This window comes from Leptonotus elevatus, chromosome 10 (assembly GCF_054856555.1).
Source record: "Leptonotus elevatus isolate MCC_2025b chromosome 10, RoL_Lele_1.0, whole genome shotgun sequence".
Classification (NCBI taxonomy): domain Eukaryota; kingdom Metazoa; phylum Chordata; class Actinopteri; order Syngnathiformes; family Syngnathidae; genus Leptonotus; species Leptonotus elevatus.
In genome coordinates, this window is record NC_141248.1 from 18,465,633 (window position 1) to 18,492,744 (window position 27,112).

Below are 27,112 nucleotides of genomic sequence, written 5' to 3' on the forward strand. Positions count from 1 at the left end.
TCAGCAGAAGGCCGCTCCATCAGCTCGCTTTTGTACGCGCTCGCTCAACTGTGTCCCTGTGATGAAGCTCATCACACACATGCACGCACACACACACACACCAACACGCACGCAGTGCTGTCATGGAGTCCTGAATTTATAACAGCCATTTATTAGCCTTCCCCTTTTATCGGAGAGAGGCGACGCCTGTGATGCACGCGCCCGGCAGCCATTACGCTCCATTACAGCCCGGATGACAGCGAGATGGCGAGCCGGGCGATGATGGATGTGTGTGTGTGCGTGCGAGAGCCACAAAATGGCGGCGCCACATCAACATGGCGGCGACGCGCACCTGGGTGCAAAATGTAGTAAGCGCGTGACAACTATGTACATAGAAAAGTGAAGTCGATGAACAACAGCTAGCATCACAAATACACACGCGACAATGCCTTTACATTCATATAAATAAACGACCCATAGTAACCCCCCCCCCCCCCCCCGCGTGTCCCCCGCACTGTTCATAAAAATGAAGACCAGCTTCACCGTGTGTCCTTGAGGAGGTGACACCATTTGACTTCAAAATGTCCTTCAATGCACAGGTTAGGAAGTCCATTGATGTTCTTTATAAGGCCCACGAGAGAACCGGGGGGTCTCGGATAAGAAGATATCCATCAGCGCATCAGGGTCTTTTTTTTTTTTTTTTTAAAGGGCACACAAAAGAGAGGCCAGAAAAAGAAATGCTCTGGACTGTCAATAGGGGGCAGTATGAACATGAAGTCCATCGATTTCACAAAACCATCAGAACCATGAAAATCCCCCAAAAGTCCAAAAGGATAAGAAGCACTTCTGGTCAGTTTTTGCAAGGTGCGAGCAACATTCGGCTCACGACAGCATTCGGTCTGGCCTGAAAATTTGGGATGTGCACCAGATGGAGGGCTCCGTCCGTACTGTGAATGTCTTTAGGTTTCGCGCACGCACGCACACACACACACTAAGACATTTGTGACCCTGTGGAGTTTGGAGATTTATAGCGAGTCAAACAGCATTCTGGTTGAAATTTGGGAACAATCAGAAGAAAATCTCTTGGACATGGCCAAGAGAAAATGGCTGCTTCAAAACAAAATGGCTGACTTTCTATATTATGGAGGACCAAAACTGCCCAAATAAATAAATGAATAAATAAATGACTAAAAGTGAAAATAAAATCAAATATAAAAAAAGAAAAATAAATAGAATATATATATAAATAAACCAAAGTAAAAATAAATACAAAAATAATAGAACAAGATAAAAAAAAATAGTAACATGAATGTCGAAATACAAAAATAAATATATAAATATAATTAAATATCAACCGATCCATAAAAACGCTTTGCACTCCCATTTATTTATTTAATGCTGCAGACGTTGTCAGGTCGAAATGTTATTCAAATGAGCGTGTCTTAAGTTGGACTCCACTGTTGGAGTGAGCGGGTCGGCGAACAAGGAAGTCTCGCCGGCTTGCATGGAGATCTCCATGAAATCAATAAATGTGAGAGCAGCGTTTTTATTTATTGATTGATGTTTTAAATCCATTTACATATTTATTTTTGTATTATGTCGACATTTTTGTATTTTAATTTTTTGAATCTCGTTTTTTATTTTTGTGTTATTTTTATTTATTTGTTGTTTTTATTTCCATTTATATTTATTTTTTGGATTTCATTTTTGAATTCTACTTTTATATCTGTTCGTATTTTCACTTTTAGTCATTTATACATTTATTTATTTTTAATTTTGGCAGTTTAGGTCCTCCATACTATGTGTCTTTTCAGGCATAGGATCTTAAGACTTGTTGCCATGCCAACCAAATAAGTAAAACTGGCTTCAGGGCCATACTAAAAAAAATAATAATAATCTTGACACGTACACCCAATTTAGTGATTTTTTTCCTAACTTTGTGAGTTTTATTCTCACCAGGATGCATGTGCCATCAAAAAAATTGTTAACTTTCAAGCATATTAAAAATAACAATTTCAAAAGGGGATGATATAAAAAGTGAACTGGCAGGAAAAAAGGTTCACTCTCGTCTTGTTTTAGTGCAACGGGTAAAAAACTGTAGCTCAGTCGGAAGATATGTCAGCAAAAAGAGCCACTTATGCAGCAAAAACGAGTGTTTCCTGTTCCCCTTGAGCAAGGCACTGAAACCTTGTATACGGATGAGCTGGGATGCACAAAGCTTGTGTGTGTGTCAGACTGACTACGTATAGCCAGAGGTGCTCTGCGGGCCCATCTGCTCGCTCTCGACTGGCGATGATTGCCGGAGAGAAAAGATGGCGCACCAAAACTGCCCAGGGATCCTCTCTCTCTCTCTTTCTCTCTCTCTCTCTCTCTTTCTCTCTTGCTGCTGTCAATGCAGCAGCAGGTCCTTCAGCAGGAAGTAACGAGTCACGTCCAAGAGAGGAGGAGATGGAGGGATGCAGAAACATGGAGGTGGAGGCGGGGAAGATGGTGATGATGAGTTTTTTTTTCTTTCTTTTTTTTTTTTTTGCTCCCGGCAGATTGTTCATCTGTCCTCCATCTGGATGCTTCTGCCTTGTTGCTCTCACCGCGAAATGGCCGCTGACTCTTCTTTTGCTCGTCTTGGCTTCATCCTTTCATAAGCCTCTGTTGGAGTTGGGCTTCATCTTGAGGACCCACTCGCCTCCCGAGTTGCTGTTGTACAAATCCAGAAGGTGTGTGTCGGGGTGCAGGCGGTGCTCACCTAAAGCAGACAGAAAAAAACAACACATTGGTTCCTGCTTGGTATATACGTATTATTATTATTTTTTTAAATATGTGAATTAATTGATATTATATACTGACACTCAGTCATTAGGTACACCTGCACATTCTAATGAGATCCACTTCAAGAGCTGCATTAGAAATGTTCACCCACGATGTATTATTCATGCATTCCAATACAGAGTGGACGAAAGCAATGGCTCCATCAGGAGTGTCATTGCACCACCCAGTGGCAAAAATGGTGAATTACAGTTTTTTCTAATCAAAATGTACTCAATGGATGGAGGGGATGGCTATCGGCCATTTTGTGATCGCACGTGAATCTCATAATTCGGGTTGGAAATAATACTAATAATTTTGGTTTGGTACTTTAGTAGCATGAGGGGAGTAAAAATGTTGAAAACAGCTTTCAGTATGAGGCGGTGCGAGAAGTTGGAACGCTTACCGATGTTGCCTCCCACTTCGTACAGGGCGCACTCCATGGTGCCATTCCTAGAAAGAGAAACATCATGTGCTCTATTATACGTTCAAAGCTCGGAATGCTCTTAAATTATTTTTTACTTAAAATTTAAATTGTCAGACTTGATTCATTGTTCTTGTTTTAAGATACTTATTACTTAATTATTCTATTTGGTGAAGCAGTCTTGGCGTTGAGTGTGAACAGCCAGTAACCAACATCAAAAGGCCCTGAACTGGGGTTTCATTAATTGAATTTTCTTATTTTGAGATTTTGCATAATATAGTAATAAGATAAATAGAAAAATACAAGTGTGAAAACAATTAGACAAAAGTGCAATATAGCTTAAGTGGTTCGTTTTGTTATATTTACTGAGCACATTTTTCCTTGTTCCACTACCAGCTCAGTGTTCTAGTGCTTCCCTCAGACTTGAAGGTTGAGGGTCCAATCCCTGGTTGGATAATATTGACTCATTCACTGCCATTGACGGCAATAAAAGTCAGAAATTTCTATTAGTTTAACTTTTTTCCCCACTTTTGTTAACAAAAGTATGAAAACCTACCCACATTTGTTTCATTGTGCATTTAGAACAGATTTAAAATTTGTGATTAATCGTGAGTTAACTCGGGAAGTCATGCGATTAATTACAATTACAATGATCTTTTGACGTTTATAACCGTCAATGGCAGAGAATGAGTTAAAGACAATAAAAATGGGTTATCTGCCTGCTTGACACTCAGGCTAAGTCATCCAAGCGTAAAATAATACTTATGTATTTTAAGAAAATAGTTCCATTTATTACAGCTTGAAAAAAGTCAACATGACTCGTTTTTAGTCTAAAAATTATTATTTTCAAGACCACGCTGTGGCTGATATGGGCCTAGTATTATTTTCAGGTAAATTTAAGTAACATTTTCTTGTTCTGTTGGCAGATAATTTTGCTTATTTGAAGTAATCATTTTCTTATTTTACTGTATTTTTTTCCTTAAATTTTCTACTGTCCTTTTTGCAGTGCAATGCGTTTTGTCATTTCATTTGTATTGTGATTTTTACACCTGCCTTGCGTGACTAGTTATAACGCAGGTTATGTCACCATTGCACGTCATTAGCATATTGTACTACTAACACTGTTTCTCTTGTTATCGTCGTGCACATTGTTCTCTCCATCCATCCAAATTCCTTCTATTCTTTCACTTTCAAGCCGAGCACTTGCGGTGTACCTTCGCCGTTGGCCCTTCCCGGTTTCAGGGCTGACGAACTGGCGGCAAAACTGGGACAGCAAGTCGGACGCCCGCGACTCCATGTCGATGTGGAAGTCCATGCTGCCGCTCACCTGATCGCCGATGTGAATCTTCACCGTGCGGCGTGCCTGCAGGGAGCAGGACCGCGTTTAGAAACGGACTTTGATACGATTTGCTTTATTCATTTCCATTCTAAGCTCACATTGGAATAAATGCAAAAAAAATAAAAATAGGAACCAATAGCGAAAATGATACTTTCATTGCTTTGGCCAGAGTATAAAAACAGTGAATAGTTGAGGATTGACTGACAGCTAACCTCTGAGCTATTTTTATCAGGTTTTTCCTTGCTGTCGGCGTGGCTCTTCCTCAGCAGGTTCTTGAAGCGGCGATCGTAAAACTGGTAGCGCCGGTTGTTATGTTCGTTCAGCTTCCGCACCTGGTTCATCACGAAGTTTGGAATCTGCGTGGAGGGAAGACATCACATCTCGTGAGCTCACATCAAATGAGGTAAACAAACTCGGCGACAAGCAGCGGGCCGCCGCGCACCGTCCAAAGCAGGTCCTGGTAGAAGATGAGGAGCCTCATGACGTCAGCCGCCTTCTCCACTTGGCCCTTCTCGGCCCCCTCGGTCAGCCTGCTGGGCACGGCCTTGTGAAGGAACAGGTTGGGGGCCATGATGGTTGCCACGGCCCACAGGTTCATCCTGTTCCTCTTCTCGTGGGACACCACCTTGCTGAGGAACTCCAGGATGGCCTGAGAGGAGACGCACACGTGCACAAATGAAGCATCTCAAGTCTTTTGTTCAAGATCATCCAATAAGGTGCCAAACTCGTCCAAGTAGGTCTTTTATACACAAGGCTTGCGAAGTGCAACACAAGAAGGTGACCTTCCTGCAAACTGTTCACATTGTAAGCATACAAATGTCCAAAATGTGGGATCTAGTCCACTTGCAACGATATGTTGAGGATGGCGACCCCAAGTGGACAACAGTAATAACTGCACCTCAAATGCACTTTTTGTTGAGGAAGTGGAAATCAACCCCATTTTTTTTTTGTTGACAATAATATGTTCTAGTCTAAATTCAGTATTCTGGTTAATATTGCATTAGTAAAATATGAGTTAAGCAGCAAAATCCAGCAGTTTTGATCAATGTCTGCCAATATATGCCACATGCTGTCGAGTGAAAATGACATCACAGTTGCTCAGGTGTTGGGCAACAACCAATCACAGTTCAGTTTTAGAACACAGGTGAGTTGTGATTGGTTGTTTCCCGAGCCCTTAGCAATTGTGATGTCATCTTCAGTCAACAGCAAGAGATGGAGATGGATTAAAACGGCTGGATTCTGCTTCATAACTCATATTCCACAAATGTAATAGTAATCAGAATGTCATGTTTAGACTAGTGAGGTCACATATAACATATCATTGACTTCCCAGATAATAAAAGATGATAGGAAAAATCAACAGTGATTTTGTGTAAAATATTTACTGTAGTTGACTGATTTAGCATAGATTAGCATAACTACCGTTTTTTTCATTTAATGTTTATTTTTATTTTTATATATGACTAGATTAGTGAGAAGATAAATTCAGGTTACTTAGAAAAGAAACTGTCGAAAAAAGAGCTAATGCAAAAATGCCAACAATCAAGGTAATAGCAGCAGTCTTTTAACACATTATTGATACTTCAATTGGTTGTGTAGCCAAGGTGGAGGTTCCATCAACATTGCGAAGCCAATGCTTTGCAGTCAATAAAAAATAAAAAACGCCAAGTGACGACAATAAGCTGTGGAAGGTGGAGGGCAGCTGCTCATTCTCTGCAGGTGCATCACACGCTCCCGTCTGATCTTCTGATGCTAATCGCCACTTAGCCACTTCACAGATTTGGCTATACAAACGCGAATTCGGCTCAGGGTGAAAGTTTACCACACGCTCGCCCTATTTGCATGATAAAAGACGGAACCGGCATTGCCGGTGTGTGCAAACCGAGCAGACAAAAGCTGTGCTCCGCCTACTTTAATTTGCTAAAAGCTTACTCGTCTTGTTTGTGTTTCTGGTACTCAACTCAAGCGCGAGCACGCAATTTTGTTTTGTATGATTCAAAAACAGTTGCTAGGCAACTGCTGGAATGTGGAGGGGGCTTGACGGGAAAAACAAATGTCTTGTTCCCAACACAATAGAACAAAAAAATGTCATGAGTGTGTTTATATTTCGGTTCCATGTGATGAAAATGTGCGTGCGTGCGTGCGTGTGTACCTTAAGAGTGTTCCTGTTGGGTTCAGGCAGCAACAGAATGAGCAGGTTCAACACGTGAAGTTTCTGCTTGAGCTCGGTGATGTCTGGTGGAGGAACAGAGCAAAAGGTGAGACAGGTTGAAGACACACACAAAAACAAACACACACATGTACACACGCACTCATTTCCTGTGTGTTTGTGGAAGAGTAATGGGATGTCTCAAGATGGATGGCGCGGTGACAAGGGGCCATTAGCTTTGTTAGCTTATGCCTGCGCTCGCTCCTGCCGTTTTATCACACACCAACCTCCTCACCAAGTCTCCATCAGTGAGCCATTAATCAGATGATCCTCATATTGATCCGCGTTTTATTGAAATGGATGAAAACGGATGATTGTTACACCTTTCTCGTGACAAAAGATGCAAACATGGAGCTGCTTTATCCTTCGGGGGGGGAAATGTTCTCGATGGGATTTTTTTTTAACGCACTCCCCCAGAATGAACATAAAAAGTAAAAATGTTTTTCTTCTGACCTCTGATGCCGCTGAAGGTGTTGAGGTACTCGGCGGTGAGCAGAGGAGCGGGAAGCTCTCGGATGAATTTCTTGAGAAGCGCGGCGGCGTCGTTGGGACTCACGTCATCCCACTTGATGCCCGCGTAGAAGTTGGCCTCCAGGTTCTGCTGCAGCAACTGGCGGCAGGCAACGGGATTTGACAACATTTGCATGGCTTGGAGATATTACAGAATATCATATACATTCAAAATACATGTCGCATCAACTGTGAGATGTTTCCGAATGCGACAAGGATTCAATCGTCGCAAAAAAAAAAAAAAAAAAAAATCAATAAAAGAGTTGGCCACTCCCGCTTGCACATTGGGCGATAAAGACACTTTGCAATGTCAACTGTGAGAGCCCGTATGGCGATCTGGGGCTCCTCATGTAATATGTTGTACCGTATCACTTTTTTTTTTAAATCAATAAAAAGATGGAGTGTCAGTCAAAGAAGACGCAGGTCGCTACACAAAGTAGGTTGAGAATGAAGACGACATTCTGATTGGCTATAATTTGTCATTTGCCACATCATGCATCATCAATCAATGTACAGTGGCCCTAACTGAAAATGACTGAAACAGAATACTAAAGCTACGTATGAACTCATTCACTGCCATTGACGGCTATAGACGTCAAAAATTCATTTGAACAATTTCTATTAGTTTAACATTTTTTTTCTACTTTTGTTAACAAGTGGATGAAAACCTAGATTTTTTTATTGTACATTTAGAACAGATATAAAATTTGTGATTAATTGTGAGTTAACTAGTGAAGTCATGCGATTAATCATCGCTTGATGCCCCGAAATGTTTAATAATCTTTAAGTCGCGTCAGGCGATTACAATTTTAATTGTAATTAATCGCATGACTTCAATAGTTAACTTTTTTTTCTAGGTTTTCATACTCTTGTCAACAAAAGTGGAAAAAAATGTTAAACTAATAGAAATAGTTCCAATTAATTTTTTACGTCTATAGCCGTCAATGGCAGTGAATGATAAAAAAATAATAATACTAGCACTGTGTCATTCATTACCTCAAAATGTCACAATTACAGTAAATATTGGCATGAAAAGGCCGTAAAAAGAAAACAGCACCGTTGTCAGGTTGTTTCCTTGAGAGCTAAATACCGCCCTCTTCTGGCAGCTTTGATTACTCATCGTCATGTGGGAGATGAACTTGCACTATGCGTCAAACCAATAATTTGTTTTTGCCTTAGATAATCTAACTGATTACCTTGATTCTAGGCAGAGATCCCGGAACCCGCAGGATGCCCTCGGAATCGACTCCATTCTTCTCCAGGAAGGTTAAAAGCTGACAGAGACAAGAACAAAGAGATTCAGGCATCAACGAGATGGAAGCACGAAGCAGACATATCTCAAGGTCACCCCTGTTGGTGATTCTCAGCACTGCTGCTCCATTGTTTGATCACACAACACAAACCCAAAAGACATGTGGGATTTTTACCCGAACACTTGGCCTGTGACTTTAAACGTTTGGTTGTTTACGAAATGATGACTTTTAGTATTCCAAAAATACTTTTTGCATCTGGGAAATTTACAAACACCTTCCACTTTATTTAATTGCAAGGCACAGCACATTTGTGACTTCTCTCCCGCCCATAAACCAAACAATCACTTTAATTGAAAAACTGTCCCTCCCTTCTTCTTTTTTTAGACACATTAGCGCTACCTAGCATGCCTTTGTAATTACACAATGACCGTTTTTTTTTGTTTTTTTTAATACTGTGGGAAATATGCTGCATCCATCATACATAAACTTCCAAGACTGTCTGTAACGTGTTGTCGTACCTCCTGCAGGAGGAGAGGAGTGGTCGCCGCCACCTTGACTTTCTGGTCGTTCTCCAGCAGCGTGGCCAGCGGCACGCCGAACAACGGGCTCTCTGATAAAACACATTCACCTCCTCTTTAGTTTTGAACTTCATCTGCATTACTGTAGCATTAGGATTGTAAATGACGGATTGCCTACATAATATATACAATGAATTCATGTACTTAGAATAGCGTCATTACGCAGGAAGCTGAAGAGCAACTTGTCCTGCTTTTGTTTTAATCACTCGCTGGCTGACAAATAGGAAACAACGCAAACTATGTGTTGCCGATATAAATCTTCCTCATGTGATTTATGTGCGCGAGACGCCATACCTGGCATTTTTCTCTTGGCAGTCTTGTGCCGCTTCATCTCCAGCCCGATGATGTCGCACAGCGCCGTCATGTCGATGAGAGCGAATTGCCGCACCTTCTTCATGTCAGCGTGAGACAGGTCTTGAATCTGAGTGACTCCCAGGCGGCACTTGGGCCGGACCACCCGCTGGTGAAGATTGGCGGCGAGACAATGGCAGTGAAGAGAAAGACGGGGGGGGGGGGGGGGGACAAAAAGTTAGCTATGAGATCATACTGACATTGACCTTAGTTAGGTGGACGACAGAAAAGGAGAGGCATCTTAATGGATTTTTTTTTTCTCCAACAAATATCTGTACATCCAAAGTGATCATTTGGATTTCCAAGCAAGAGGGAACCAGCGTGACAAAATGCTTACTGGCAAGGTGCCGTCCTCCCGCCTCCGCTGGATGTTGTTCTGAGGCAGTTTGGCCTGTTTGAGGAAGATGAAGGCCTGTTCACAATAAGCCACGTCGGTGTAGAAGAACTCCTCCTTGGGAGCTGGCCGAGGGACAAACGGATACAAATCGACATCCGTGTCAGGACAATCAAGCTACTTGTTTGTTTATTGATTACAAGACCGACTGATGTTTTTCTTCATGACTTGATTCCAAGTTACGTACTCGTTTCCCTTGTCAAAGGTCTCACCTGAGGCTGGCGTTTTGGAGACGGACGCCATACTGTTCTGGGCCAGTTCTTCACTATGCTGAGACTCGGACAAACCCTGGCGGAAGATAGTATTGATCAGTCATCGGGTTGCGGGTTTGAATCTCGGCTCTTCGGAGTAGTTTCCTTTCATCATGTTATGTTCATTGATAACTGTGATTGAAGTGGGAGGGGAAAAACTTGTCTACAACTCCAAAAAAGATAACAACCACGATTGCTCGCATGAGCTCGGTACGCATCCACTAAAATTGTGAATCCTTTTTGCAACATTATGCAAACGCGCACTTATACCCTTTGTGTGATTCATTGTGTGTTTAGCATGGAGCAGCAGTTGTAAATATCAGTCGTCCGCCACCGGGAATACATTTGAGTGGATAAATGACAAGGATCACGAGAAAAGCGTGTGCCGTTCCTTTATGGAAAGAGAAGATAAAGCGTGACCTTTTACATGGGATTTGCTTTTATTGTCCACAGCTGCATACTGATGCAGGTGTGCTCTGTTCGCAGTGACGCACACACAGGGGGGCCCCTCGCAGTTACAATAGCCCCCGTTGACTGTTTCATATTTATTCATTAGGATTTTACGATTACATCAGTGTAGATAAGCGTAAACAATTGAAATATAAATAGACATACAACATCAAAGTAATACAAAAAAAAATTCACTTCCTTTTGTCCTACCTTACCAGGTGGTGCCTGTAATTGGCTTTGCAATGACCGGTAAAACCATGTCGCAATATAGACGCCATTCTCATAACACACTGCCTGCACAGCTCACCTGACATCCGTTAAGCTGATGCATCATTCATTCACTGCCATTGACGGCTATAGACGTCAAAAAATAATTTGAACTATTTCTATTAATTTTCCACTTTTGTTAATAAGAGTATGAAAACCTAAAAACAATATATATATATTGTACATTTAGAACAGATATAACATTTGTGATTAATCGTGAGTTAATTATTGAAGTCATGTGATTAATAACATTAAAACAATTATTCACCAAAGATTATAAAAAATTAGGGGTGTCAGGTGATTAAAATGTTTAATTATAATTTATTGCATGACTTCATTAGTTAACGATTAATCACAAATTTGATATCTGTTCTAAATGTACAATAAAAAAAATTCTAGGTTTTCACACGCTTGTTAACAAAAGTGGAAAAAAATGTTTAACTAATAGAAATAGTTCATTTTTTTTTGACGTCTATAGCCGTCAATGGCAATGAATGAGTTTTTATTACTTTTTTGACAAATAGCGAATACATGCAGCATAAAGCAAATGTAAATTGCAAGGAAAATGTTAAGTGATGGAGGCTGTTACACAATAGAAGTATCATTCTCAACTCAACTTTATTTAAAATAATATTTATATAATTTCTATATTTTTACATTCTAAGTAATATTTACATATATTATATTTTTATATATATTATATTTATAATTTTTGTTAATTTATAAAGCACTTTAAAACAAGCATTGCTGTATACAAAGTGCTGTACATTTATCATTTGAATAAAAAAAGAAAGCAATATAAAAGTTAGATTTTTTATTATTACTTAAAAAATGCATTTGCAAAAAAAATACAGAACAGACACGCAGTACTCGCTGCGGTTATGTCGTTAAGTGGTTATGTCATCAGGAAATAGAAAAAGTGTGCCGTACAAAAAGATTCTTTACAATTTGCTTGAAGCTCACCTGACGGATGGGCGTGTCGAAGATTTCCCGTACGTGGCGCGGCGTCGGTTTGTTCCTCTTGCGCAGGGACATGGTGTAGGAATCCACTCTGCGCTGGACCGCCTCGGCCTGCGTCCGCGTTAGCGTGGACAGAAGCACGGCGTTGTCCACATCCTCGCTGCCCTCGCCGATGAGGTTGGACAGACCGGCATCGGCCAGCCACTGCTCCTCCTGCTCCCCCTCTGACACGACACACAAACAATAGAGGTGCATAGATCAGGGTTATTATAGTTTGGGAATTTGCATTTTAGTTCGTTTTTATTTTTGGGGGAGTTTTTTTTATTTTCATTTAATTTTAATTGGTTTTCAGTGTGGCTCTGTTAGTTTTTATTAGTTTTAGTTTTTTTTTTGTATTAAATGCTTAGTTTTAGTTTAGTTTGAGTTAGTTTCAGTATTTTTTTATGTGTATAATTCAATAAACACAATGGTAAAATGAAATTTAAAAAAAAAGTAACACATTTCTTACCTAGTGTTGCATTTCGGCTGAGTTAAATGAAAAAGCAGGCAAGCCGAGCCATTGGAGACAAAAGCCAAGCAGGCAAATTTGTCGCCTCGGAGCGACATCATCTGACGGTGCTCTTCTATTGGCTGCTGCTAGATGACATCACTTTTGTGTGACGCACTTTCAAACGTCTTTATTCCGGTTAATATTGAAATAAGAATACTACAAATCAGATTTTAAATCATCCCCAAAGGCTCATGTATTAAATTACCAAAGACTAAAACGAAGGACATTTTCGCTATAATTATAATTATGTCGTTTGTTAGATTTCGTTTTTTTAAAAAGCATTTTTGTTTTTATTTTACTTTGTTAACGACATTAAGAAATGTTTTTTTTGTTTTTTTCATTAGTTTTAAAATACCCTCTGAGGAACCCCTGTATGTAACGTTCCATTCAAATTTCCATACATTATCATACAGATTAATGTATGGATTACAAAACGTTGTGAAAATTATGTATAGCAAGAACACTGCAAGTACAGGAAGATATTAGTAAGCTTTGTTAGCAGGTTCAAGGAAAAACAAATACCTTCTGACAAAACTGCTTTTTTTTTTAAAGATACTGTACATAAGGTATCATAGGCCAGTTTTTACACAAAGAAAGTCATGTGACCATCCTGCATGTGGCATCACAAAGCAGCATGCGGCCACATGTGGACTGTTCATTCCCAATTGATGAATCAAGACAACAAGGGTGTCTCTTTAACACAACAATGGGTCACATCATTGGCTGACCGTGGACACAATAAACAGTAAATACACCCCCCCCCCCGTCTCCCCCCTCGCCACTGGGTGTGTGTGTCGTCATGGTAATGTGCTCTCCTCTGAAACCTGATATGTTGCCACGGCGAAAAACATCATTTGAGCAGCGAGAAGGCAAAAAGGTACTCGAGTGGCCATTAGCAATCTTTTACCTTCCGATTGTCTGGAATCCCTCCGGGTGCTGTCGGGGTCCGCAAGGCCGCCCACCAGGCGGATGTTCTCCACCTCCTTCCAGAAGGAGTCGAGGCAGTGTTTGTCGGGATGCTGCTCCTGCTCCTGCTCCTGGGAGGGCGGCGGCGTGTGTGCGCCGTGCTCAGCGGCGGCCTGGTCCTGCGGGCTGGCCCAGGGCTCCACGCTCATCTCGGTGGGGCTGGAATCTCTGGCGCAGACATACACACACGTAAAGAAATCACAGGCGTGCATGCAAACAAAAGGCCGACGAGGACGCGGACGAACTTGAGGTAGAGGGGCGGGGAAGACGGAGGAGCCGGCACAGAGATGGAGAGACAAAAGGAGCGGGATGGAGAGGAGATGCCGAAGGGGAGGGGGAGTGTCTATTGTTCTTGGCAAATGTGGCTTGCAAGACGTCGGACCACCACTAGGTGTCACCCTAAGGACGTAAACTCCCACGAGCCTCCTCAAGTAAACAGTCAATGCAGCACATGAGGCAAAAAAATATATATAGTCACCTTTTCTTGTGGATCTATATATGCACTAAAGCAATGATTCTCAAAGTGTGGCATGTGGACTCTCTCTAGTGGTACGTGTAAGAATCACTGAATTGAACATTTAAAATGTGCATAATATAACAGATGCTGATACCAGTACTTGTTTGTAATGTTCAGTTGCATTCAACTTTCAAGAACAATACATATGCATTTAATATTGACAAAGATTTGTTTTAAGTTTGTTTAGGTCTAATTTTTTAATGATAACTTTTAAGACATAATTCCATTCTGGGCAGTAAGTAAGTAAGTAAGTAAAAAAAGAAGTGTTTATGTGTCTTTCTGTAGACGAGTTGGAATTTTAAATGAACTGTGAGAGGAATTGCAAGAGCACAATTAGTAAATAATAAAAAATAAAATAAAAATAGCTAAGAATCTATCAATAATGGGTATAATAATAATAATAATAATAATAAGTTTCAAAATATTAATTACAAAAAATAAAAATGGCCAAGAATCTATCAATGATGGGTATAATAATAATAATCATTAAAAAAAGCCTTCACGTTAATATCGTGCATAAGGTCACGGCGCCCTACAACAAATAATACTTTATAGCGATGCAAATTATGCTTCTGTACTTTAATGACATGCTGTGCATGCCATCGAGACAAGGCAGAGCGACAGGACGTAACCAGTTGAGTCATCCCACTCGTGTGGCTCAGTCACATTCCAAAAGGCACAAACTGGATCGCCAACCACGAGCCGAGAAACATAATTGTCGACAAGCCTATCAAAACAAAGACGAAGCTTTGTCTAACACCGAGAAACTACGTCAGGTGAGGTGAAGGCGAGCTGTCAGTAAGGAAATCATCTCTGATGTGTATTTTTCTGTTTTCAACCAATAAACGCCACTCAATAAAAGCTTTTTATTGCCAAAAAAAAGCAGCAAGTCGTGAATCAGTACACAAGCAAGCACGGACCAACAATGAACTTTCTCATTAACTGCCTCACTAATCACTCCTTTTTTGTTGTTGTATTTGCTGGAAATTAAACTGAATTGCTTATTTCCTGCTGATTAATCAACACATTGTCTCATTTTGTCACTTACAATGTGGGAGCTTTTACATTTAACGATGCAAGTTTATTTGCTTTGGAAAGAAAGTGCAAAATTGTCCATTTTCTCTCATCTGCCTAAAAAAAAAAAAGGTGCTGTAACCCATCGAAGAGTGCAACAAATAACACGTTTGAAGTGATTTCAACCCTTTACAACCCGACACAACTTTTGAACGATACCAACTAATTAAGTGGCGGTTCTATCAATGCCGGTCCTGTTTAGGCAAGAGTAAGTATTATTTATGCTTATGGTCCACTTTCTAAGCACTTTGTCACCGCACACCTGTTTATGGTCAATGCTGACGATTCAAGATCACAGCGCCTCAATCAAATCCAGCAACTTGACTTCCTACCTGCATTTCTTCTTTTGCGAGGACTGCCTTATGTTTCGGATCCTCATGGGTTTCTGCGAAGGACGGAGCCTGATATTGTTCCAGCGTGTGAACCGCACGGCGGGCCCCGGTACGCTGGTCACCATCACCTCCTCCCTGCCTCCCATGTTCACGGCGCCAAAGGAATCCAGGTATTAAAAGAGTCCCGCGCACGCAACCGAGCTCCAGAACACAGCATGCGAGAGTGGGTTAGGATCGCTGTCCTGAACGGCGACAGGAAGTTCTGGTAAAGGTTTCACTGGGCAGAATGCGGTATGGGAGGGGCAGCGCCTTGAAGTAAAGGCATCGTTCTCACCTGACCTCCCTCCCACCCTGCAAGGCGACACGCCCCGCGAGCCGTCCTTTGAATGGATGATAATTGTGAAATCATTTCCAAGCTACATGCTGCAACTTTTCTCCTGCTCACATCTTGGGAACAATTTTTTTTTGGGGGGGGGGGGGGGGGGGGGGGCTTGGGAAAAGGCACAAACAGTTAGCGTCCAATAATGAGCCCTATGGGACACTTTAGTGCATATTGGACCTGGAGGGACATAATGTCCTAATTTCTTCATGGCTCTATTTGTGCTTTCCTCACCGATTCTTTGTCTAAAAATGAGTCACGTTATCACGATGAAATCCGTATTTTTTGGTTAATCAAACAAACCAATCAAAGCACGAGCGTGTTTACTCCCCTTGTAGCAACAATAAACCGACAACAATGCTAATTGCTTCATAATTTCCATTCAACATGACATACCTGACGGCTTAGTTCCTCTGCATGCATACCTGAGTGTGAGCAACAGGTAGACATCATTTGTGTGACAGCGAGGAGGCCCGCGAGGCAAAAAAAGTAGGGTGAAAAGCTTTTACTTGTTGCTCAAGCGCAACCGCGTGTGAAACCCTTTTGGTGAAATGACTCTCATTCCTACCTTTCATTTGACAAATCACCTGCCAAGTATGTTTAAAAAAAAAAAAATCGAAATATATCATAAGACCACATCACATACACCTGAACAATGGAAAAGCCGGTATAAACATTACTCCCTTTAAAAATGCAAATTTTTCATTCACCTCTCGTTGGCATCTGTACGTTATTTCTGTATGACGTGGCTGAGTATTGCGCAATACAAGACAGTTGAACAATTCAAACAATGTGTTGTAAGTAATACCGCGGGAATTCAAGTGAAACCTGCACTGTAGCTTGTGATGTTGATCAATTTACGCAAGAATGTAGAGTGAGAGATTTAAGATGAAACGCAATGTTAAGTTAAAAAAAAAAAAAAGAAATCCCATAGGAAATCATGTCAATTGATATCTCAGGATTAAATTGTCAACATCATAATACCTTCATTAAATGTCCAGGTTTAAGTGACATGATTTTTTGTTGCAGTCAATGCCGATTTAGATATTTGGAAGAATAAAATTCAGATGAGATAACTGATTAATAGGCCAATTAATTGCAAAGATAATAATAATAAATAAATAAAAATTCTTCCACTACAACAATAAAGATCTGAATTACTGTCAGAACATTTGACTCGTAAATAGGCTTTCACTTGTAAATTTTTAACATTTAACCGATTGATGACGCAGCATCAGCAGCAACTGCGGTACAGTACCTTGCTCAAGGACACTTCGACAAGAATTTTTGATGGTTTTTATCTTTGTCTTTTTTGTCTTTATATTGTAATGTGTGGGGGAGAAAAAACGAAATTGACATCGGCCAATTAAACCGGTCGGGGCCTAATCTTGAATGCAGAAATAGATTGACAATAAAATGTAAAACATTGAGTCTTGACTTAACATCAATAAAATGTGAAAAGGATCCTCTTTTTGCCATTCACCTTTTCTCGTTTACCTTGTGTGGAATCTATCCCCGATGTATCTGCTGAAAAACTCCCTGATTTGCAGTATTGAGCTCTTTCTGAAATGCCCTAAGATGCAGCCAAAGCAGTTCAAATAGGAAAGTAGCACACTAATTTGTGTTAAGTACAGTGGTGCCTTGAGATAAGAATTTTGTTTTGTTTCTGTAAGCACGCTTATAACTCAAAGCAATTGTATCTCAAATCAACTCCTTCCATTGAAATGAATGGAAATGCCATTAATCCGTTCCAGCCTTCCTCCCCAAATCAGGGGAAATTGTTTGTAATGTCTAGGAAAAATAGCATTCCATAATATTGCATGCCATAAAATATACAGAAATGAAATAAATAGAATAAAAATAATATATTTTTTGGTCACACTGCATTCATTGAATGGCCACTGTGCGGCTTTCTCTGGTTGCAAACTTTTTTTTTTAGTTGAGGCGTCAATTGCTCGAGTTTTTCACTATTCACGACAGCGAGGGGTTACTGTAGTCACAAAAGTGCAAAAATAAGTCCATAACTAAACGAATCACTTTGAAACACAGTGATAATGCATTTGCATGCGCGAACGACGGCCCGATTAAACCATGTAACTTTGGTGTATAAGAAAAAACTAAAAAAAAAAAACAAACTCACTATTAGTAATTTTGGACTGCAGCTGAACAATGTGTGTCATGTTTCAGGTGACTTTAAGGCATATTTTGAACAGGTGTATCTTCAGAATAAAAATGCTTCATGTTTTTGCAGAAATGAGCTGACAGTCTTGGGGAACCGGTCAGACCTTCTTTTTTTTTTTATTGCCAAAAACCGCAAGTACAAAAAATGTCAAGTTGCTGGTATTGTTTTTATTCGAAGTGCCGATACACTCCCACAGGAAACTACATCTGCTCCGAAAAAAAGAATGAACAAAATGTCAAATGTGTTTTGTTTTTTTAAATAGCCTCGGGGTCGATTTGATAACAACAATAACACAAAGTAACCCCGACTTGGCTCTGTCAAGGAATACTGTAATCCGCTGAAAAAAAAAAATAAGGTGCTCATGTCGAAAGCAAGGCAAGGTTTAATCTTTGTGGAGGAATTCCACTGCAAGCTTCTTAACCTTTTCACGCATGCTTGATCAAGGGTTGCTTGACAACGGTTTGGAGACTAATACTAAAAACACGCGCTTTCAATCACTCTCCCATCTTCAAACAAAGCAAAGCAGCAAAAATAACCACAGCTACCGCTTCATAAACGACCCCCCCTGCCAAATCTTCAAGTGTAGGTCACGGACCCCCGAGCCTGATCCTACCTGGCCTTGCTCCGCCCGATGCCTCGGGCCGAGAGTAGCAGCAGGGCCACCGCGCCTCCTCTCCCCCACGGCATCCTGCTGACGGTTGCGGAGGTCCCCACCGCCTGCCGCCGGCAAGCTGTTTCCTTGCAGTCTCTTCAGCGAGCGAACTCATCGCTCGAACACAAGGACGGCCCGGACGCTTCCAGGCGGCGAGCGTCACTACGTCGCATCCTGCGGCAGGAAAAGGGGGGCTGCGTGAGGTGCCGACTGCTCGAACGGGCGGCCAGCTGTACGGATGAAGTTATGTCGGCAAAACGTGTTTGGTATCAGCAGCAACACGTTGACTTATTATATTTAATGGTTGACTTAACAGTGATGTGGAGAGAGTGCTTGGATTTGTGTGGAAACGTGATCTCTGCTCTTTTGTCCTCTTGGTGGTGATGTCACTTATTAACAACACAGTTGGACAGAAAGTTAAGACGACTTGGATCAATGACAAATTGTCGCTTTTGCATTATGTAAAAAATATTTTTTTTAATACTCTCTATAGTGAATTTAAAAACTCGATTACACCCTCGCCCTACCTGTAATATGCTTTATATGGTCGCAAAGACAATTGTTAATCTTTTTTTTTGTACACTTTGTTTGTTCCCAAGACAATTAAAAAGATTGTAGAAGAAAAGTAGCGTAATGCAAATTTGTCGAGATTACGTGGGGGAAAGAAAACCTTTAAAACCTTTCATAGATATACATGTTGTTTTATTTCAAGGCCGATACCAATAATTAGTAGCGAAGTAGGCCGATGACCGATATTTGGAGCCGATATTCATTTCAGGTAAAAGGGAAACAAATATTGGCGTGAAAAAATAATAATACAAATTCCAGTTCTTAACTTGAATTTATTGAACAACTTTTCAGATTTGCAAAATATTCATTTGTTTTCTTTTCTAACAAAAAGTTCAGGGACTTTCCAGGGTCATCAGCACATCTTTAAAAAGCTCTGTATTAATTTCTCCAGTAAATAAAGTTTTCCAAAATGTTGAAATATTTGAAATGTTTTCGTTTGTTTGTTATCATTTCAAACAATCACAGAGCGTTCTCAGGGACTGAAAATGGAAAATTTAGCTCCCTGACGTTAACAGAGTTTTAAATATATCTTTTATTGGCCGTCAAATTTAAAAAAAAAAGGCCGAGACCGATATTCGGCATTTTGACGAATATCGGCACCAATAATCGGCCCGGTCGATAATCGTTCTATTTCATAAAAACGATGACTACCAGTCCTCTTCTGATTTCACAGATCATTTAGGAATCAATACAGCGTCCCAAATTTAACACAAATAATTCAGGTACAATTGTTTCCAAATTTGTCTAATCTCTGTCAGGAGTTTTGGTAGCGATTACAAGTGAGGATTAAATTTTGAAACACGGGGTTTTGGGTAAGAAATGTGAAAGCATGCGAGCGCAGCTCAGGGATATAAATGCATGACGTCATCAAAATCTCGAGACTTCAGACAAGTGCGCATCTAGAGAATTAACCCCAAATGTGTGTTTTGCGATCCCACCTCTCTTTTGGCAACAAAAAAAAAAAATGGGTCGGCACCTATTTGCAGGGCACACAAATATACCTTATTGACAACCTCAACCTGAATCCAACATGCAATTATTTAAAAGAACAGCCAGTAGGATCAGGAGGGTCAGGAAGGTCATCGGGTTAAGGCTGGCAGCGCAAAACCACACACACGTCGACATGTGCGGTTAACTCTCATGTTAGTGGCAAATCGCCAAATCCCCTCCCAGGACCAGATTAACGCAAACACGAGAATCTGTTTGTGGATTTAGCTTTACCTCACCGGCACTCTTCGTAAACTTTTCACCGCTGTCCCAAACAACCACTTTCCACCTAGAAATTCCACACAGCTCTTTTTTCTGCTCGACAAGACCTTGATGTGCCAAAAACAATGTATCCGCTCTCCCTGCAGGAGGGCACAGCTGATAAGACAAGGCTCAGACCTTACTCGCCTCCGCTTCGCTGGCGGCTACGGAGCAACGGGAGGCGAGAGAGTGCCGAAGGAGGCCACGTCACGTTTGCGCGTGACCCCCGCGGACGGGCATGCGACAGCCAGATCAGCCTCGTGCCCCGCTTCATCCGCATCTTGGCAGGCGGGCCACGCGCGGTCAAGGATGAGGGCGGCGGCAGGAAAGCGGAGCACACCGTGCGAGGCAGGAGAAAAGTCGGGGAAATAGATAAGAGAGCCACGGTGACAGAGGAGGATAAAGGGTGGTGGCTAAAGACAACAAGAATGTGGTGGCAGATGCAAAAAAAAAATGGAAATTGTTGGAATGCTGTTGCACAAAAAAACGAACATGGGCGTCCTCACTTATCATCAATGGCGTTATTTATGCTGGCTCATTAATTCACTTAAATTGACGCTCGACCGGTTCAGGGAACGAGTCTGGCAAACGCTTAATTATCGGCGTGTACTAAAACCAAATGCCATTGTGCTGACAAAAAAAACAAAACATCCACACACAATTCCCAGCACCACCCAACAAGTTTCCTTCACAGTTACAGCAAGTATGATGAAACATGCTTAGATATAGATGGCCCTTATGTAAAACATGAGGTACATTAAAGCACCAATTCAGTTTGTTAAGCTTACTTGACTTGCGCTACATAAAAAGAGAGAAGTCTAAATTTCACACCGACTAAGTAAATCTGAATCAAATGAGGCGAGATGATCATCATTTAAGTATTCACAACTTTTTATGACACTTTGGTGATGTTCCGTGACATATTTCGAATGTAAAATGGGGGGGCCTTGCCTTGTCTCAAAACATTGGGAAATATGGGCGCACAATAACAAACATGTTCAATTAATACATCAGTGTCAATCAAATCTAAATATCATCTCTTTAAATTTTTGGATAAAAGCTCTTCTAGATTCGATGTTGAGGCATGTGAGTGTGAACAAACCCCGTTATTTTGACTTATTTGTTCTAATTCAAATTTGACCACGCATGCGCAATCAGTAATCAACTCGCAGCTAGCTCGACGTAAAGCAACGCCTTTTGTCGCGTTTCCGCTCGTTTCACTCATTACAGCTGTCGTGCGATCAAACAGTGGCCAAGTTGAAGCGCGAGTCACGCTCCTATGAAAACATGTGGCCTTTCCGAGCCAAAGTGAACTCTCGTGAGAACTTGTTGTTGTAATACTGTAATACGACTGCTAGCTAACTAGCTAGCAAACACAAACTGGAGCTCAAAGGCCCGTCACCATGGCAACCGCAAACGCAGCGACATTATTTTGACGAGGAAAACACATGCTGGCGAAGGTAAACATGAAAGGAAATGGGTCGCCCTTACCTGGAGAATTAGCAGCGACCCCATCCCAGGCGTGTGGAAGCTCAACTCTTTCTCCATGTGGACTTTTGCTCGTCTTCTTCTTCGCTATGGGAATAAACAGTTGGCAAAAGTGGAGCTTAGTCGCTCTGCTTGCTTTCCCTGCTTGCCTCCCAGATGATGGTGATGCTAATGAGACTTTACTACACCAGCAGTCCCCTCACCTGCTTGCTGACGTCATTACACTCATCCTCCACCTGCCACATTTGCATATTAAAGTCGAAATAGAAAAGTAGATACTCATGTTCATCGTTGCTGGACATTGAAGTGCGTTTACTCGCGTTGTGGTAGAAATGCACTGCATCATAAAAGTTTGGCCTCTGATGAAATAAAAACAAAAGTCAAGGCTTGACTTTCATTTTAATAAGTGCTACTTACATTTAAATAGTTAAATAATTGTATTTTTATTCATAAAAAAAATAAATCACAATATATATTAGTTATAACGTTAACTTGAAACTAATAGAATATTTATTGTCACACTAACACACATTTTTTAACTTGAAAAGGATATATATATATATATATATATAGGGTTATAGCACCATATATTAGTGCTGTCAAAGTTAAAGCGTTTACAAATTAATTAATCACAAGAAATATTGCATTAATCATGTTAATCACGCTATTAATTTTGGCCGCGGATGATCCTTTAGCTGACAGCGGATGGTTACGTTAAAGCTAGCACAGGTTGTTTTTGAGCAATAAACATAACTACATACATTAAAGTAAATCATTTAATAAATGTTTGCGTATGATATTGATAATATTTGTTCATGTCAAACTATTGGGATCTTTTTTTTTTTTCATTTTAAAGTATGCAAGAAATGCTACATGAAAGTATGGAAGAAATGTTAGAAATGTTAAAAAAGTGCGCTATAAATTTGGCGGGCAAAACATTTTGATTAAAAAGCCATTTTAAATAAGCGATTAATCATGATTAATCAAAATTCTAAGATGTGATTAATCTGATTAAAAATTTAATCGTTTGACAGCTCTAATATATATATATATAATTTTATTTTTTTGCACATATTTTCCTTTTTTTAAGATCGGTGAATTGTAAAATGCATAAACATACAAACCATAGCACTAGATATACATAATACTGTACTGTACATATAAACATTTATGTGCAAATATTTTATGCTAGCTTTGAATATTTTATTCAATTTCTTGCTTTGCATGTGTCCAGTAGACACAAAATTAAGAAATCTTTTTTTATACATAATACAAGATTTTTGTGTGTGTATTAAAGTCTAAATATATTGTGTATAAAAAAAAAAAAAAGGGATCTCAAACACCCGGGAAATGACCAGTTGACACGTCCTTAAAATAAAAACATTATCTTTTACGAGATTTGGCAAGATGTGAATCACGCACTTGATCAAAGTCTTGTGAGTCAACATGTACCTCCTTTTAGAATTTATTTATTTAATTTGATACCTAATATGTCACGACGACACATCTGGACTGTCGTGCTGAACCCTTTGCCTAACGACTCACGATGTCATGAGAGTGAGTGTGATGACAAAACGTACCTGTACATCAACAGGTTACATCCTGCTTTTTTTTGCAACAGCCATTGGACTTGCAGGTTCGTCTAATGTTGTGACCACTCAGCAGCTCATTTCCTATAACGTCTGACTGCGTCGCATATACAGCAAATCCGTCACAGAGCGGCTGAAAGGTTAGCTGTTAGCTGAATTGTGTGTGCGACTGCGCAGTCAAGGTGGAGAATGTGCTCTGATGTATTCTCTCTGGCATCCTGTTTTTGTTTTCATTGCCCTCCTCTCAGGTCGTCCGCTTCATTCCAGACAGATGTACACACACACACGCGCATGGATAAAGAGACAGAGCGGCGGAGGGCGCTGGGGGTCTTAAAGCAGCCCGCTCTCTTCCTGCTATTGTTTCATCTCAGGGACCCTCGCAAGGGCTAATATCCACTCGTCTGGCTGTTCTGATACCACGGAGACAAAAACCCTTTTCACAATGCCTGTAAAAGCAGACAGTAACCGCAGAAATATGAAATGGGGTTACAAAGAAAGTTAAGCCGGCGATTTTTTAACAGGTAGTATCAGAGCCGTGGCATCATAAGTCCTTTTTACACAGTGATTACATGTTGCCTTCAAAATACAATTTGTCCACCTTAGTCAGAATCGCTGTTCTGTATAAGCAGCACCAGCCTGGGATGGGGGTGTGAAGTTGATTGGCACATTTCCGCCCTTACACGACCATGGATTCTGCATAAAAAACACATTGTCAATGAATGGAGTGAAATCGTTAGCCCAGCAATTCTGCAGTAATATCATGCGATTGATACAAAAGCCCCTTTCAAGCTGCCTGTAAAAACAAAACAAACACACAAAAACCCGGCATTATTGTAGTCTATTTTTTTCACATCATTGAACAGCATCAACATGGGTGACAAAGTCAACCTGACAAATTTTCTTATGTTGGAGTTCAGAGCAATTTTAAGTTTATGGACGCTGGCTGACTTACTTTGCGACATGTGTGCGTTAAGCAGGATTGCTAAATTCCTTAAAGCCTTCAGCTGCTTTAGGAGAAAGGCCAGGCCATCTGCTGCTCGCTCTCCTGCCTCCAAAACGAAAACGTTCAACGTGATGGAGGAAATGCTGGCTGGATGTCACACAAACATTTACATTTGCTCGTAATAATAATATTCACGTGAGAATTTTTTGGGCCACTCTCAAAATCAATCAACTAACATCACACGAGATGCTGATGTTCATCATTGGAGCTCAGGTCCGTTGCACAAGACATTATCGCATTTATTTTTTATTTATTATTCACATATCAATTAGTTCCAGCGAGACTGGGCGAACATTCACAGCCACTTTCACGCAATGGTTGCAATCTGGCCGTAACGCTACACTGTCTGAAAAACAATCATTTAGAAAAAAACTCACATTTCCTACAGGTGAAGCATCACTTGAATGACTACTGTATGTCAAAGCCAAAAGGTAAGCAGAGCTGCATTGAGTTTTGTTGGATGAACAGATTAGCGTTAGCTAACGGGATTAGCTTGTGATAAGATCGACAGCGTATTTGTGTTTGGCGATGTGTCCATGTGCCATATACACACTAAGGTATGAAGTGCTGCCTGTATGAGTGAAAATGCTTTTGTTGTCTTTACAAGCGCTCACTTCTTATAGCATCTGGGCTCTGTGCTGGTCACAAGAGGTTCCGCCTTTGACTGTCAAGGTAATGAAAGCCGTACTTGCTATTGGCCCAACATTCTTACTTGCAGTTGCATCACTCAAAATAAACTCATTTCAACAAGACAAAAAAAGGGTGTGGGTAAAGTGTTTCATTCTTGAACCTTGGGTTACTTTGGTGAAACTATGTTACATGCCATGTTCATAAAAACTGGAAACTGTTTTAAAATTGTGAAACAAAGCGCATTGTCTCCTTTAAAATGATCCTAATGATTAGTCAACATTTGTGCGCAAATGCTTGATTAGCAGCGGATTAATCTCGTGTGTCGGTTCACAAAGAGGAAAGCTTCGAAAGAATTGCTGATTACGTAAATGCACAGACAAAGGGAGCCATACAACCATTTCTATTTTTAACCTCTGCTTCCAATATCCTGCTTTGGGATTAGGCATCATTTGAAGGGGGCAAGCGCGCATTGCTGACCGGCGAGCTCGGTAGCACGAGTTGCCGTGACGTCCGACGAGGGAATTAAAAAGATTGTTTTCATTATGTTCTTACTCGAACCTGTTTGACGGAAACCTCCCAACATTTGACATTTCCACACTGTTCTTGTACAGTCCACACAGCAGAACGCTAAGCCTTGTTGTCCAATTTTGAAATTCTGCTGGCTCAGCTACAGAAACTTTTTCAAAATCATCCTTATTATATTTCTAATAATAATAATAATAATAAAACAGTACTGTAGCAGTATCATTCAATTTTATGGCGCGTGGTGACTGTTGTGTTTCCACCTGTTACCAGGTATGCATCCTTACCTTACAAATCAACAGCGCCCCTTAGTGTCTGGACGCCTTCATTACACATTTAAACTAATCTCCCCTTCTTATCAACGCTGTTGACAATGCTTTTAATTTCACAACAGCATAATAAACTCATTAATTGATCATCATATTTTGAGACATTTAAAAAAAAAAAACATTGCAATTTCTCAATGTGGCCACTAAAAGGAGCTCTGGCCTTACAGTTCACCAACCATATTTAAATTTAGGCGGCACAGTGGAAGAGTTAACACGTCTGTCTGTCTGTCTATCAGAGAGAGAGAGAGAGAGAGAGAGAGAGAGAGAGAGAGAGAGAGAGAGAGAGAGAGAGAGAGAGAGAGAGAGAGAGAGAGAGAGAGAGAGAGAGAGAGAGAGAGAGAGAGAGAGAGAGAGAGAGAGAATTCATGAATGGGCGCAATGTGAGGTCAATGTGTCCACATTGTGTAGCTGTGCCAGACCTGAGCCATTTTTGTGAGCTCTTATTGGAAGAGGAAGTTGACCGTTTTTGGAGCCATTCGGAAAGCAAACCTGCAGTATAAAAGGAACAGCATCTTTCTTCAGCGTTTCAGTCACGGCCATTAAGTCGGCAGTTTATGACGCGAGACGAGAAGAAAAGGAAGCACTAGAAGAAATGCTGTTAATATTTCTGCCAATGCAAAAACGTTTGGGTTTAGTGTCAAATCGTCCGAAGGAATGTTCAGACCTGCAGGCCGTACTTTAGAAGCCGAGTATTATTCCTCCCAGAACGACACGAGAACACAATTCTAATGGCGCAGACAGAAAAGAGCACTTTGGCTTATAAGCAAAAACAAAACAAACAAGAAAGTCAAAACCAAATGCACCCCAATAGGTGCATAATTAATTGAACCTTTAACATTCTTAACTGCCATACAAGGACCTGTGCTATGTACGAATATGCTGTAGAACCCGGGTAGTTCATTTTAGATTCTCATTGAGATTTTTGCACGATAATGCTTTGCATTCAAAAAAAAAACAATCTTTTTGCCTGAAAGTTGCAGTGGAACTCAATCAATTGTACGAGTGACTTTGGCGTTTCCGCCATACTGCTCAATGTGCGACTTGCATCCCGGCCGAGACATCGCGAGCTTTTTACGAGCTCGTAAAGATGACTTGCACTGCAGACGTCTTGCATCGGAAAATACAGGGGGGGGGGGGGGGGAAGCTGTAAAATGTAGTGTGAAATCACTTTCCTTTGTGTGTCGGTTCTGCAAAGTTGTCCATCAACGGACTGCGGGGAGAGTAATTAAAAGATAAATGCAATTATTTCATTGTAATGCTTGTCCGCAGTCGATAGTCTTGTCTATTCGGGGGCCGTGCGTGCTGCTTAAAGTG

At 40.8% G+C, this 27,112-nt stretch overlaps 1 protein-coding gene across 2 annotated transcripts; it reads right to left on the reverse strand.

Moving 5' to 3' along the window:
• Positions 1–1,573: 1,573 nt before the first annotated feature.
• arhgap40 (Rho GTPase activating protein 40) lies at positions 1,574–22,173 on the reverse strand. Of its 2 annotated transcripts, XM_086088046.1 has the most exons (16): positions 21,729–22,173; positions 18,381–18,593; positions 13,225–13,451; positions 11,771–11,991; positions 10,052–10,127; positions 9,783–9,904; positions 9,389–9,554; positions 9,035–9,126; positions 8,460–8,537; positions 7,207–7,363; positions 6,697–6,779; positions 4,987–5,193; positions 4,757–4,900; positions 4,420–4,568; positions 3,188–3,234; positions 1,574–2,722 (listed from the first exon to the last, which is right to left on the reverse strand). In XM_086088046.1, the coding sequence occupies exons 2-16, from the start codon at positions 18,452–18,454 to the stop codon at positions 2,616–2,618; spliced, it is 1,950 nt and encodes a 649-aa protein (XP_085944172.1). In that variant the 5' UTR covers positions 18,455–18,593; positions 21,729–22,173; the 3' UTR covers positions 1,574–2,615. The 2 variants fall into 2 exon arrangements, with proteins under 2 accessions (XP_085944172.1, XP_085944170.1); XM_086088044.1 differs by lacking the exons at positions 18,381–18,593; positions 21,729–22,173 and adding an exon at positions 15,207–15,476.
• Positions 22,174–27,112: the final 4,939 nt, after the last annotated feature.

Coding starts and splice junctions, on each gene's coding strand:
- arhgap40 (XM_086088044.1), bottom strand. CDS start 15,352: ATGGGAGGCAGGGAGGAGGTGATGGTGACCAGCGTACCGGGGCCCGCC. Junction 8,538..9,034: donor CTCCTCTCCTCCTGCAGGAG/GTACGACAACAC, acceptor TGTCTCTGTCAG/CTTTTAACCTTCCTGGAGAA. Junction 6,780..7,206: donor CACCTTCAGCGGCATCAGAG/GTCAGAAGAAAA, acceptor TTCCTCCACCAG/ACATCACCGAGCTCAAGCAG.